The sequence below is a fragment of the Talpa occidentalis genome, unplaced genomic scaffold, assembly GCF_014898055.3.
Source record: "Talpa occidentalis isolate TD23 unplaced genomic scaffold, MPIMG_talOcc4v2.1 talOcc4.16, whole genome shotgun sequence".
NCBI classification, from domain to species: Eukaryota; Metazoa; Chordata; class Mammalia; order Eulipotyphla; family Talpidae; genus Talpa; species Talpa occidentalis.
This window is the reverse complement of record NW_023601653.1, coordinates 74,936,044-74,949,433: the sequence shown is the minus strand read 5'-3', so window position 1 is coordinate 74,949,433 and position 13,390 is coordinate 74,936,044. Positions and strand designations below refer to the sequence as shown.

Sequence of the window (13,390 nt, the reverse complement as noted above, 5' to 3'; positions counted from 1 at the left end):
TACAGAGACACAAATTCCCAAGTACACACACTTGCTTCCTGAATGATTTACACCAGCAGTTCTCAAGTCTGGTCCTGTGGACCAGAAGTATCAACATCATTGGGGAACTTGTTTAAAAATACATATTCATGGACCCCACTCTGGAAATCTGGGGGCCAGCGACACGTGCAATAAGTGTCTGATGCATGTTAAAGTTTGAGAATCACAGATTTATATCACTCTCCATAGTTTCCAACTTCAAAATAACACGACAAATATTGTGGCTCATGACATAGCCTCTGCTCTGCTGCACAGCAGTGTGCCCAAAGACCACCAGCATCAGAAACTTCTGGCAGATTCCTGGGCTCTGCCCTGTCATTCTGTCTCTTGATCACGCAAGTCATTCTAAACCCACTGGCACTTGCTAACTACTCTGAGGCGCCTTGAGTGAATTACAGATGTGCTGGATAACAATGCCCTCAGTCCGCAGGGCTTCTCAGACTCGGAGAAACCTTTCCACCCAGCTAAGTATGCTGGAAAAATATTATGTTGTGTGCTGTGAATAAAAAGGATGGAGAAGTACCAAGAGACCCACAACCTAGTCTGACCGATTTGATGTGTTACATGCCAATATGTTCTTTGCAAATCCATGAATGTCTATGGGGGCCACACTATCTTGGGTAGGGGGGGCACCAAATGCAGTCACAGCACACAGCACGACTGTGTCAGGGGCTTGGGAATCACTGGTGAGGACTGAGCCAGCAAGGAAAGGCACACTGGCACACTTGGAACCACGTCCTAATGAGATTCAACTTAACATGAGTTTCCACTCCTGTATCTCCCCTGCTATTTTCTGCACAGCACTTTCCCCCTTCTAACTGGATAATCTGGTCATTTGCTCGACATCGTGTGTCTTCTGTGCTAGAATGGAAGCCGCTCAAAGACAGGTGTTGCAGTCCGTGCTGTTTACATATAGACCAGCACCCTGCATATGGCAGGTGCTCAGGAAGTGTGTGCTGAGCGAGCGAGTGAGCTGACAGGTGCCGGGCACTGTGCTGTAAACAGGCAGCTAGGGCCAGCAGGAGGCAGGCATATCAGGCCATCCAGGGGAGGTGTAGCTGCAGCTGTGGGAGGAAACGTGCTGGGTCGGGTCAGCACACAGAGCAGTGGCCAGGGCCGGAGCAGGCAGGACTGGGCAAGCTCTGCAGAGCAGGGCCACCGAGGCAAAGGGAGTCAGGAGCAGGAAGGCAGCCCAGAGGCCGTGTGAGCCTGTGCTGGGAATGAGGGTTTCCTAGGAACTTGGCAATTGTTAAAAATAGAGGGGACAGCTGTAAAGCTAGTCTGGCTCTGGGATGGAGGATTTTCCCAGTGGCGGAAGACATTAAAATATCCAGCAAAACAGCAGCTGTTAGGAGAGGCAGGGCAGAAAGGTCTTTGGGGGTCAGACCCTGCCCCCGTCACAGGGAGCCTGGGAGTGGCCTTTAACCAGAACATGAGCCAAGGATGCAAAGAAAACCACACCAGGCGCGGGGAGCTCAGAAAAAGTCATCACAACCAGGAGGAGGGAAACAAAACTGCAGCGATACAAGAAGGGGCAGGGTCGGGGGACGGAGACAGGAAGGGGAAGGCGTGGGAACCATGGCTCTTAGGCCATATTTCATGTCAGGGGCTGCGGCAGTTAAGTCATAGTCCGCGTTCGCTCCACAAGTACTTACTGAGCACCTACTACGTGTAAGGCATTGTGTTCTGAGTGTGGGGGAAGCAACAACTTTGAAAACAGCCCTGAGATGGGAGAAAGTGCCTGCAAAGAAACTTCCAGGGAACCTGCACCTGAGGTCATGTGAAGGCTTTGGTGTTCGAGCGGCCCCTTTGCCAGTGAAAATCAACAAGAAGTCCCTTCCTCGTCAGGAATTAGTGCTTCTTTACTCTTTGGGGAGGGCGGGCAGGTCAGGAAAAGCTGATGGAACTGTGGACTTTCACTGGAGCAAAGGCAGGGACACTGCGCACACCTGCATGGACAGACCCTGAGTCACTGATCCTCGAGCCTGCTCTGTGCTAACCCTGGGAAGGGCTTTTCCCAGGCATGGTTAGGGGAGCAAGAGTGGCAGAGCTGATGTGTTCTCAGCAGCTCCCCACCTCCTTCTGGGATCACAGGCCTCCTCACCCTCCTCAGGTGAGTGAGTGATGCTACCCAGTCCCCCGAAGTGAAAGCTCTTCTGACTGGTTCCTCATACCCCCTACATTTTGTGAATGTTTAGCCTCCCAGAAAATGCAATCTCCTGGCCACATCTCTGGTGAACCAACTCACCGCTAGTCTGGAGATTTCCTTGAGCCCTTGATTAGTTTCGGTGCTCTTTCCTCTGTGCCATACACAGAGTGAGGGACTGCTGGTGTCAAGGACCTCAGATGGATGGAGCTACAGACCTCCTATCCTGTATATTCCCACAGATGACCTCCTGATACCCCACGACCTGCAGACACCCACAGATGCCCTCGTGACCACACATATCCCCAGATACCACCTCAGCCTGTCGACCTCTGCTCCCCACCTCTCCCTTGGCCTTCATTTCTGCTTGGGTCTCTTCCTTGGCTGAGGGCTGATTTTTTCAGAGGTTTAAGGTAGGGGGATGTAGGAGGGCAGACGAGAGATTATCAGGCTTCCAAGGTGGTCCTGAGACGCCCTCACTCTCTCGATGCAATGATTCTCTGGTCTCCCTGATTCTGTCCTGAAAGGAAAGTGCTTCCTCTCCTACTCCTCTTGATTCTAGGCCACCTACTTTTGGGGGTAGCCGGGGTAGAGCATCCAATGCTGGGTGGCTCTGAAGTAGGGCAATGCCTGGAGTGATGAGATTAATATCTTAAATCAGCTGGAAAGGAACTATTAAGAAGAGAAAGAATAAATAAAGACATATTTTAAAAAAATGACCCAGATTGCTGACATCCTTATTTAAAGGTGGAAAGAGGGTGCGTCCTCTCAAATCATTCCATTTAGATGTTTCTCAGACTATAACAAAGGCGGCTGAGTGACCTGCTGAAGGAGGCACATGAGAGGCACCTTGACATCCACCACCTGCAGCCACTGGGCCTTGAATGCTAAGGAACTAACAGCGGGACACCAGCCTTCGCTGAACACACGTTTACTATTCCCAGAGTCTGTAGACAGCACAGGGAATATTGGATAAAAATGCAGAAGGCCCTTTAACTAATTCTCTGAAGGGGAACCTCAAACCTTCAAATCCCTCATTTGAGGGATTGTCCCACAAAAATTTAAAGCATAGCAGAAACAACACCCTCTTCCCTCAAGGCCACTTTCGAGCCCAGCTGATTTCCCTGACTTTTCAACTTGTGCCACTTCCCCTTCTAAGGCTGGTGGCACAGGCACTGTGGGTCTAAAAAGACTAGCTAGTGTCAGCAAGGCTGTCACTTGCCATTAAAGGCAGGAGGTGTAAAGCCATAAAGGTCACAGTGCTTTTTACACGAGTGTAGTTAGAGGACTAGGTTTGTTGGGCCATCGCTCGATCAATCTGTGACTACTCGTGACCTCCGTCACCTTGCTTATTGGGACATGGGTGTTCCCCCATGGGTCACTGAGTGAGCAGCAAGTCAGAGAATGGCTTTCAGCCAACTCCTTTCTGTTCCTTCCCTGCTCTCTGTTGCGCAGACAAGCCTGTCCATGCCTCCGGGCACACACAGAAGCCTGGATTGTGCAGAGAAGACACAACAGCCTCCAGCATAAAGGCAAGCCAACAAAATGAACTCAAATCTATTTTAGAAAATCGCTAAACTCAGGCGGGATCACACACTGGCATCCCAGGGGAGGTTAGTGCCTGGAGAGTGGGGAGGTGGCTCCAGGTAGGAACACCCGTGCAGGGGACAGCTGGCTCACACTTCTTGCTCCTTATCCAGCTTCAAGGTCAGTGAAACCCACCTCAACCGGAAGTGCTCTGGGCCAGGCAGCCCCTAGGACTCCTGGAGTGTGAGAGTCACGCTTCTTTGTCTCCTATCTCTCCCATTAGATCCCAGTCTCCTTGAGAGCAGCTTTTCCCCTCTCTCCTTACCTCTCCTACTCCAGTACCTGCTCAGTCCTGGAAACTCAGTAAATGCTCAATAAGTGCTTGTTAAGTCAAACTATTAAATAACAAGGACTCATCTACTACCAGTGACATGAATGCAATAAAATCTAATAAGTAAATAGATAAAAGCTTTGAAGAGTTGCTAGTTCTCTTTTTGATAAGTTTATAAACCATTTGGAACTTTTAACCAGCTGTTTGGCAGTTCAGAATGAACCCAGCTCTGAGGTTTTCATTCACTGCTCTACTTGAAATCTTAGTTGCTTCTTCCCACATGCTCCAGACTTACCCCTCGAGCTTGAAGAGAATGTATTCTTGAGTGGAAGACCCTACTTTCCAATTTCCATGGGAATTTTCTCTCTAGGCTGGTTCTAACCCAGTGGTATCAAAGCATACCACACAGAATCAATAGGTCTGACTTTTAAGGGTTTTCAAACTCCAGTATGGGCATCAGGATCACTAAGGGACATTTTACTAAGTGCAGATATTGGGGACTAACTCTGGAACTTCTAATTCAAAGGCTTGGAGGGAGGTCTTGGCAGCTGTGAATTTAGAAAACTCCATATTTAAATTCTAAAGTGCAATGAGATTTTACAGTCTGTGGATTTAGAGATACAGACCTAGAGACAAGGGAGAGAAATGCTGAAGGGGAAGGAAGGAAGAAAGAGCAAGAAGAAGTAAGAAGTGGCCATAGAAAGGTCAGAGCAATTAGAGAAATGGTCTGAAAGCAGGAGCAATGGGCTGGGAGGTATTCCCATCACGGATACCCAAGTAGGAGGTTCGGTTTCAACTTTAGGTGTGTGTGTATGTGCATGTGCATGCGTGCACATACGTGCACACACACACACCATGGCCATGTCAGAAAGGTGCTGGGAAAATCAAAGAGAGGCATGTCCCATAAGCCTGGGATTGTTCCTTCACCTCTGATACTTTTTCCATTCCCAGTCTGCGCTCTGTCATACACACCCCAGGGGAGAAAGCACAACACAGCTGCTGAAAATTGGTGGTTGCAGTTGTGAGCTTCTTCTCATTCCCCACTCTGGCTGTCATTATGACAGTAGTTCTGTGGGTCACATCTGGCTGGTGGGATATCAATGGCTTGTGGTGGGGGAGAGGGAGGGAGTGATGAAGGAAGATCACAAAAATACATCAGGGCCATCAGCAAAGTAAATTATACCTATTCCCCCCAACCCCACACCCACCCACCCACTGCCACCCTGCCCTCCATTTAATGCCATGGAAGGCGTTTCTCTAGCAACTTAAGGCATAGGTTTGAAGCTCATGCGGCTCCAAAGCATAGCTCCATTCAATCATATGTTTTAAGGTCCATGGCGGAAACTTCCTGCGTGTCAAGGTTCTTTCCTGGCTGCTCAGAAGTGTCTACCCAACGCTAAAGAACCAGTGAAGACCTTGGAGGTTTGCTCTGCTTTGCTAAATAAAGTGAATTTGACTAAGTAAAATAGATTCGATTCCTTCTCTTTGTCTAAATTACTCAAAACTAAGTTCCTATGGAGCATGGGCCCAAGAGACCTTTTCCCAATGTTTCATTTTAGTGGAGAGGGCTGATTTGAACTTCTTTGGAAAAGAATCACAACGTGGCCACTCCACCAGGGAGGGCTCCAGCTGTCCTGGTGTTACTCGGCTGAGAATTTAGTTAGCTTCCAGACTGAGCTTTGCGGTTTACTGGATGTAATTATGTCTGAATCCTCAGTACCGAGGGGCACCCCTGGCACGTAAGGGATGCTCAATAAATGTTTGCTGGGTACAAAGTACTCATGCAAGTCTCAAGGAGTTATTTGCAGAGAGGTACACATTTCATAGCAACACTGGCTTTTGGCATGTCAACCCTAACACAAAAAACTGAGAAAAGGATTTTGAATCAATAGGACATGGTGCTTTTAAAAACAACGAGAAGATACAATTCACGGTATCATATCTCCAAAACTCTTCCTTCTGATTCAGGAAGAAGTCAACACCTCTCTTGGCATCAGTTTCCTCCTAGCTGGCAGCCCTGCTCCATGAAAGGCACTCCCTGCTTCTCACTACTTCCTGCCTCAGTGTGTAGACACTGTTCCCTAGACAGGTTCTTAGATTGTTTTCAGGGTGGCCAAATAAATCTGACTATTTGCAAAACTCTGGGTGAGATGGCATTTCCAAGACTGGCAACAAGCATTTTTTCACCCAAATGTTGGAGAACAGCACTGTATCCTGGCAAGTCATTTCACATGCTGAAGAAGGAGCTACTACAAAGAATTATATTTTCTGGAGTTTTTACAAATAATGGATTCTGCCAGAATGGAGACAGCTCAAGTATGGTGTGTGTATTTGCCTATGGGGCAGGCTGTATAAAAGTCTGGCACTTCAACAGCTTGAAGGTTGGCAAAGTAATGTTGGCTGCTGGATAATAAGGGCATCGTTATTGTAAAATAAGATGTACTATTTACTGGTTGACATCAAGAAGTGGTACTTCTAGATATCATCAAATAACCAGCAGAGTGTTTTGTTAGTGCTGAAAATGATGACAATGCATTCCCCTGATGGACTATTCTAAAATGATAAGGTAAGATTAACACGAGAAATAAAAATACAATTGCATGCCATAATGCAACACAGTTTGTTAAAAAGTGGTTTCTTCATAGAGTATCTTTTTAGAAGGTCAGATCTGATTTTTCTCATCAGCCCTAAAGATGAATAAGGATACCCTCCAGCTCTCTTTTGGGGACAGAGGTAAGACAAGGATAAGAATAGAAGGAGCACTACAATGGGAAGAGGCGCTGGACAGAATCCCTGTGTCCGGCCTGGCCAGCTCATTCACAGAGCAACGCTGCATACCAGTGTTTCTCATCTGGGTAGGACAAACCAAGAGCCTTTCTCTTATGCTGGTGGGCAGAGAGAGGGACTCATCAGGGTGAATATTTTATTCTTCCAGGTCTTGTCTGGAAGAATAAAGAAATCAAAGACACTCATCAACTATTCCATCAAGGTATCTATGTGACCCACAAATCATGGGGCGGATGCAAAAGGGAGACATTGCGGAAAGCCTCACCACCTTCGGGACTCTCTGCCTGCTTGAGTACATACCCAGTACAGCACGTCTGTCCAGCCCTCCATGGTGATGCACTGGAACACTGTCAACATGGCGAAGGCAAAGTTGTCGAAGTTGGTGATGCCATGCTTGGGCCCGTCCCAGCCCGGCCTGCACACCGTGCCGTTCTGGCACTGCCGCCCGTGGCCTGACTCCAGAGCACACGGGGAAGGATCATCTTCTGCTGGGACATCTCAAATGGGGGGAAGAGAAGGTAGGGGGAAGGTGTGGGCGAGAAAGGAGAGAGAAGTCAGGGAGAAAAGTGGCAGGATGAGTTCCATGGAGCAGGTAAACAGCCACAGTAACCACCATATAGAGCAAGTTTTGATGAGTGCCCCATGCCATACAAACTAAACAATGTGAGGAACCAGGGTTTATTTTAGGCTACCATCGCTTTAGAAAAATCAGTACTTTGAGTTAATTGTTGGGTAAAACTGCTTTTAACCTCAGTGATAAAATTAAATAAAATAGTAAGGCCAGTGCCCTCCTGGTGGTAATATGTCAGCATCATGATAGTCAAATGACTTCTCAAAAAATAACAATGTAGAAACCACTTAGAATGGAAAATGTTCTGGAAAATGATGGAAAGTCCACCTTTTCTTCTTTTTCTGGTGCTAAAGCAGCTACAGATATTTCCATTGGAAAATTGGAGTTTAGAGTGAGGGCAATATTGATTGGAAGACTCTCACATAATTGGCCAACAGATCCCATCCAATACCACTTTCTGAGTGTATATGGGTCCATTACATGTCACATGGTACATTATCAGGGATGCGAGTCACTTTGTGGTGAAGCCTTACACAGATGGACCATAAAAAAGAAATCCTGACTGCAGGGGAAATAACAACAGTTAGTCTTGTTAACCACCCTGAGGATGAACACCAGTATTTTATGCGCGTCTTGTGGGTTCTGCCCTTTGCTCTCCAGCATTAAGAGCTTTCTGAAGAGAAGAACCATCTTCTGACCTCTAATGGAGACAGAGCGGTAGTGGGTGACAGGAGTCCCTAGTTCTGGACAAGGCTTTTGCAGGAAACAGTGTAAGGTATCTACTGTGGCTTCAGACAGTGTTTGGGCTAGTTCCATATGGTGGGACTAGCTACTAAAAAATGAATGAGTTAAGAAATAATTTATATATTTGGTTTGGAGATCACTGATAAGTCTATATCAGAGTAGGTACATTTCAGTAAGACTTGACTGATTGAAGAATTCCCATTAGGGTAAAATACTGGGCAAGTTTGGCTTCAGCTGTGAAAGTTCGAGTGTGGAACTCACAGAAGTATGTAAAATTAAGAACATCATCTTGTGCTTATAGAAAGTAACAGTAATATACAGGATAGACCCCAGCTTCAACAAACAAACGATTGCCTCTAGCAATAGTGAAAATATGGCTCCAAGGAGAGAATTTGCTGTGGTTCTTCACCTAGAAGGAACTAGCCATTCAGCCCCTTTTCTTATTTCATATGTAGCAGAATAATCCCAAGTCTCCAGTTACCTCCGTGTGGGGACCATTGGTTGGTTGGCTGCTTCTTAGTTTGTGGTTTCAAATTGGAAGTGCTCACTCCCAGAGGAAGACAGGAAGAGAAATATTAATCTTTAACGGAGAGATAATTCTTAGGAGAATGTGTTAAGCAGCATGGTTGAGAAATTACGCTGGATCGTGTCTTCTTGGCTTTCTTCCTCTCTCTTTTAGCAGCTTCATTGAAATACAATCTCCATGCTGCACAATTCATCAATGTAAAATCCGTCAATTTATGTAGCTGTGCAGTCATCACCACAATCCTTCTGAAAACATTTCCCCATCCCCCCAATTCCCCGGTGTCTCTTTGCAGTCAATTTCTGTTCCTATCTCCAGCACCTAGCAACCTGATCTGCTTTCTGTCTCTATAGCGCTGCCTTTCTAGAAATGTCAGAAATGCCATATAAATGGAGTCATAGGAGACGTGGCTTTTGGTGTCCATCTCCTGTCACTCAGCATAATGTTTTTGAGGTTGATCCATCCTGGACTGATAATGCAACAGAGTCCAGGTTGCTCCTTTTCATTGCTGAACAGTGTATTTCATTGTATGTTTATCTATTCACCAGCGGATAGACGCATGGACTGTTTCCAGGTTTGGGCTATTGTGAATGATGCTGCTTCCTGGCTTGTTCTTGACCTGGGGCTTCAGGTTGTGGGGGAGCCTTTCCGTGCTGACCCAGCTGTAAAGGTCTATATCACTGCTGCCTGAACTGTTGGGGGAATGACAGTGTCTGCCTCACTCCCCCGCTCCAAGGAGGGCTCCCAGGAGGAATCCGTGCAGGTAGATGATCCCTACTCAATTGTTTGTGACTCTTGGTATTTTGAAGTCTTTGGGGACTGAATGCAAGTTTAAACAATGGGAAGTTCTAAAAGGAGGGAAACAAGAGTGAAGCCCAAACCCAAAGAATACAGAAAAAGTGAATGCCAAGCACCTAAAAATGTTGAGAGTTGAGAGACAGGTAAATCAAGAAGCTAACAGATGATAAATTATGCTGGCTTCGCATCCATTCTAATGATGGCTTTCTGGAGAGCTGTGTTCAGCCTCTACGAAAAAAGGGCTGGGAGGAAATGGAAGCGGGGACAAGAAGAGAAGGTGAAAAAACAAACAATGGGGAACTTGGGTTTCTTTTTCTCTTGTTTTGCTTTTTAGCGCAATAAAGATGCTGCTCATCTTTGCTTTGTGACTCCTCATCTGACAGTTCCCCTGCCTTTTCAAATCCTGAAATAGGCAGAAATAAGGAAAAGATGAAGGTTGCCAGAGTGAGGTCTGAGTGTCCTCCAGGATGAAAAACATATTTTGGAATTTTACAAATATATGTTGAAAAGAAAGTGGCATCAAGGGGAAGTGGTCTTGTTGATAAAGGAGAAAGGGATGCGGTTTTGAAAGATTATCTAGAGGCTTAAGCACCACTCTGCTATTTTAAATCTGTCTTAAACAACAATAAAAAAAGATTTGAGAACAATTAAGAAGCCATGATGATCTGGTAAAAATAGGTATCTATAAAAAGCATAAGAGGGAACACTTGAAAAATGTGAACACACACACAGGTCCTAGTGACAAGCACTCGAGGGTGAGGGGAAATCAGCTTAACCATGAACATGGGTTGGTTTTCTTCTGCAGACTCATGAAGTCCCAGGGAGGGAAGTGGGAACATGAGGTGGGAGAGAGAAACAAAGCTCTGTGGGCCCCACATTTTTAAAACAGAGACGAAAAGAAGTAGAGTCATTCTGGAAAGTTCAAATTAAGTTTGCGGTAAAATAATGGAGGCAAAGATTAGGAGTGATTTCAGAAAGGCAGTTAATACCAGCAAGAAAATGAAATCCTGGGAGAGTGCCAGTTAGGGGTTCCGAGGAGAATTCACCGAAGACAAAATCAATTACTTTTGTAGGACCCAACTTTAAGGAGTGAATAGAATGAGAGTAATTTCATTTCTAGGTTTTAGCCAACCAATTCTTTGCCAGTCCCAGGGGTAATGACTGTGTTTGGGGGAGCTATTCAGAGTGACCTGGCTCAGAGCACCATCACACAGATGGGACCACCAGAAACAAAAGGTGTGGCCAGATGGTGATGTTTCCATTGAGAAACGAGAAAGGTGCCTTGCACAGCCTTGGGGCTGGGAGGTGGGGAATGGCCCCTTCTGAGACCATCTCTTCTGGGGACTGCAAGGGCAGCCTTGAAGCAGAACAATAGTTCGTCTGGCCAGGTCCAGAGCTTTCTTGCAAGGATTTGATGGCAAACTTGGTACAAAATCCAGTGTATTCTAAAATTGACATGTACTTGAAATTCACAGCCTAAGAAATAATCTGATAGTATAAAGAGAAAAATCATGTAAATTCCACTCAAAATTGACCATGAGGACTCACAGCACTTGTGCGTAATCTAACTTTGCAGGAAAATATGGAAATTCAATCCAAAGTCTAAAAAAAAAAAAGGGACCCATTCTAAAGGTCATTAAAAAAATCTCTCCAAATCACATGGGGATTGGCTTCAAAGATGGCAGGTTTGGAGTCTCCTACTCCATGGCTGTGTGGACTGTGTCTGGATTCCCTCTGTCACTGTGGACCAAAGAGGCCCTGATGATGGTGGTACCATGTGCTGTCGAGAGCGACAGGATGGCGAGTTCAGGAATGTGACTGAGACGAGCATCTCCTGACTGCAGGCGGGAGAGGAAAGGCTTCTGCAGCCAAGTGTCCTCGGCCCCTCTTCTCAGCAGGGAGGCTGGCTCCTCACAGAGTGAGGTCACCTTCCCGGTGGAGCCTGGCATTGCTCCTTCCTGGAACACTTCTCTCAAAATCCGTCCTCCAGCACCCTGGGTCCCTGTGATGGGGGCCAACTTGTCTTCTGAGCTGCAGGTACAGGCAACACCTACCACAGAAGTGATTCAACCAGAAGGTGCATTGGACCAGGTCCTCCTCCTGGGTTTGACCCTCAGGGATGGACAGCAACATGGCCCTAAGTGGGCAACTCCAGTGGTGGATGATTCTGGTCTTCCCCCGAGGTGCGGGGCGGCCACTGAAAGTGTCAGCAGACCTGAGGTGGTCTCTTCCCCAGACTGTCTTGGGGGCACAGAGGAGCCTCCCATTCGTGGCCCCTTGTCTCTCTGCTGAGGCCATTGAAGTCCTGACAACAAAGCCCAGTGAGTCCCAAGCAAAGCTCAGGACGCTGGTCAGCAGGTAGAGGGTCCTGCCACCAATTGAAAGCATATGTTTGCTATTCTCCAGTAGGGCAGTAGGAACCATCTGTAATTTGGGGGAGCAGTACTGAGTTTAGTGGAGCAGACACGTAGTTGCAGGGAAGAGCTGACCTCTTTGGTTCTATGGAAGAATGCCACCATTTCTCTCTTGCCCTGTTGGTATGGTGTTGGCAAGAGCTCTTGGCATCAGCAATGGCATCAGCAATGCTGAACTGGTGGAGATCTCTGAGGATCAACACTCCCGTGGCTGTCTGAGGAGCTTAGATTAAGAGAGTCATTGAGCATCTCAGTCCAACTATACAAACTTTGACATGCACAGTCAGTTCCTAAGAAGGTCCCAGAATGAGTTCTAATAAGGCTACATGACATCTGTTTATAGGCTCAGGGCTAGCTACAGGTCGAAATGAACAAAAGGAAGGGGATTTGAATTAAAGGGGAAAAGCTTATTCACAGTATTATTCGGTGTTTCTTTAAGCAAGGCTTGAAATCTCAGAATTTTAGCAAAAACAAGATTTGTTGGTTCCAGTTTAAAGAGCTTCTAATTTTTTTAAACATGACAATTTATTTTATACAGCGATGACCTAAGTAATTTGGAAAGTGCCCCCAGAGTGGACCAAAAAAAGTCCCTCTTAAAAAGATCCTCCGTCAAAAGAATTAAAATTTAAAAAAAAATTAGTAGTTGTACAAATAGGTTTGTAGACATTCTGGTCTGTTTGTGGCTGGGGGTGGGGCAGGTGGCGGGCAGGGACCCAGAAATCTTGCAATTGTGTCGCCAACCTATCCAGTCAAACAGGACCATAGAGACCACGTGACCTATTTTTGGTTTCTGAATGTGAACGACCCATTTCACTGTTTGTTGTCCCTTCTCATCCCCTGCCTGCCCCCCCAATCAAAGCAAGAGGGGTCAAGTTTAATTTAATGCTTGCACTGAATGGGAAGAGATGCAGTACTGCTGGAGAAAAACGAGGTATCCTTTAATGCTTCAGATAGATGCCCCCCTTTCTCCACCAAGATGCCAAGAACTAAGATGAAAGAGCTTATTTGAAAACAAAAATCACATAAACCTAACACCGCTAACTCCTTTTGGGGGTATTTTTTTTCAGTGAGTTTTTGTGTTAAATTACTTTATTTGCCTCTTTAAAAGCCTTGTCAATTTCAAATTAATGTTTATTTTAGAGGTCAAGCTGAGATTTTAGTAACTTAGAAGAGCAGTTTGTTGTAGATCCCACAGGTCAAAACTCTAGGCTTACACAGGATGTGCTGAGGGAGCCAGCGCTGCTTGTTAAATCTGCTGGTTTGTGGGAAGAATGTGGAGAGAGGTCTCAGAAAGGACTGTGAGGCCATGAGGTTGCATGAAACCCTCTCCTTGGGGCAAGGAAATTTGGGTGCAGACAAGAGCTGATTCCACTCCTACCATTCTCCCTCCACCCTGAGATGGGTGGGTGGGTGGGTGGGGTTTCTGCTTCTGAAGGGAGGACGGAAAACATTAAGAGCAGAGGAGTCAGGATGAGTCTCAAGAGCATGGGGAGGACTCAGCCTGGGAATG

The 13,390-nt window shown here is 46.4% G+C and overlaps 1 protein-coding gene across 7 annotated transcripts in view; it reads right to left on the bottom strand.

Annotated features, from left to right (window-relative positions):
• The window catches only part of CACNA1C (calcium voltage-gated channel subunit alpha1 C), a 561,196-nt gene that overhangs the window by 159,564 nt on the left and 388,242 nt on the right, over window positions 1-13,390 (bottom strand). For all 7 annotated transcript variants that reach the window (XM_054696576.1, XM_054696571.1, XM_054696570.1 and 4 more), the window contains one exon: window positions 7,131-7,327. In XM_054696576.1, coding sequence (XP_054552551.1) covers window positions 7,131-7,327 — 197 coding nt within the window. The remainder of the gene's footprint in view (window positions 1-7,130; window positions 7,328-13,390) is intronic.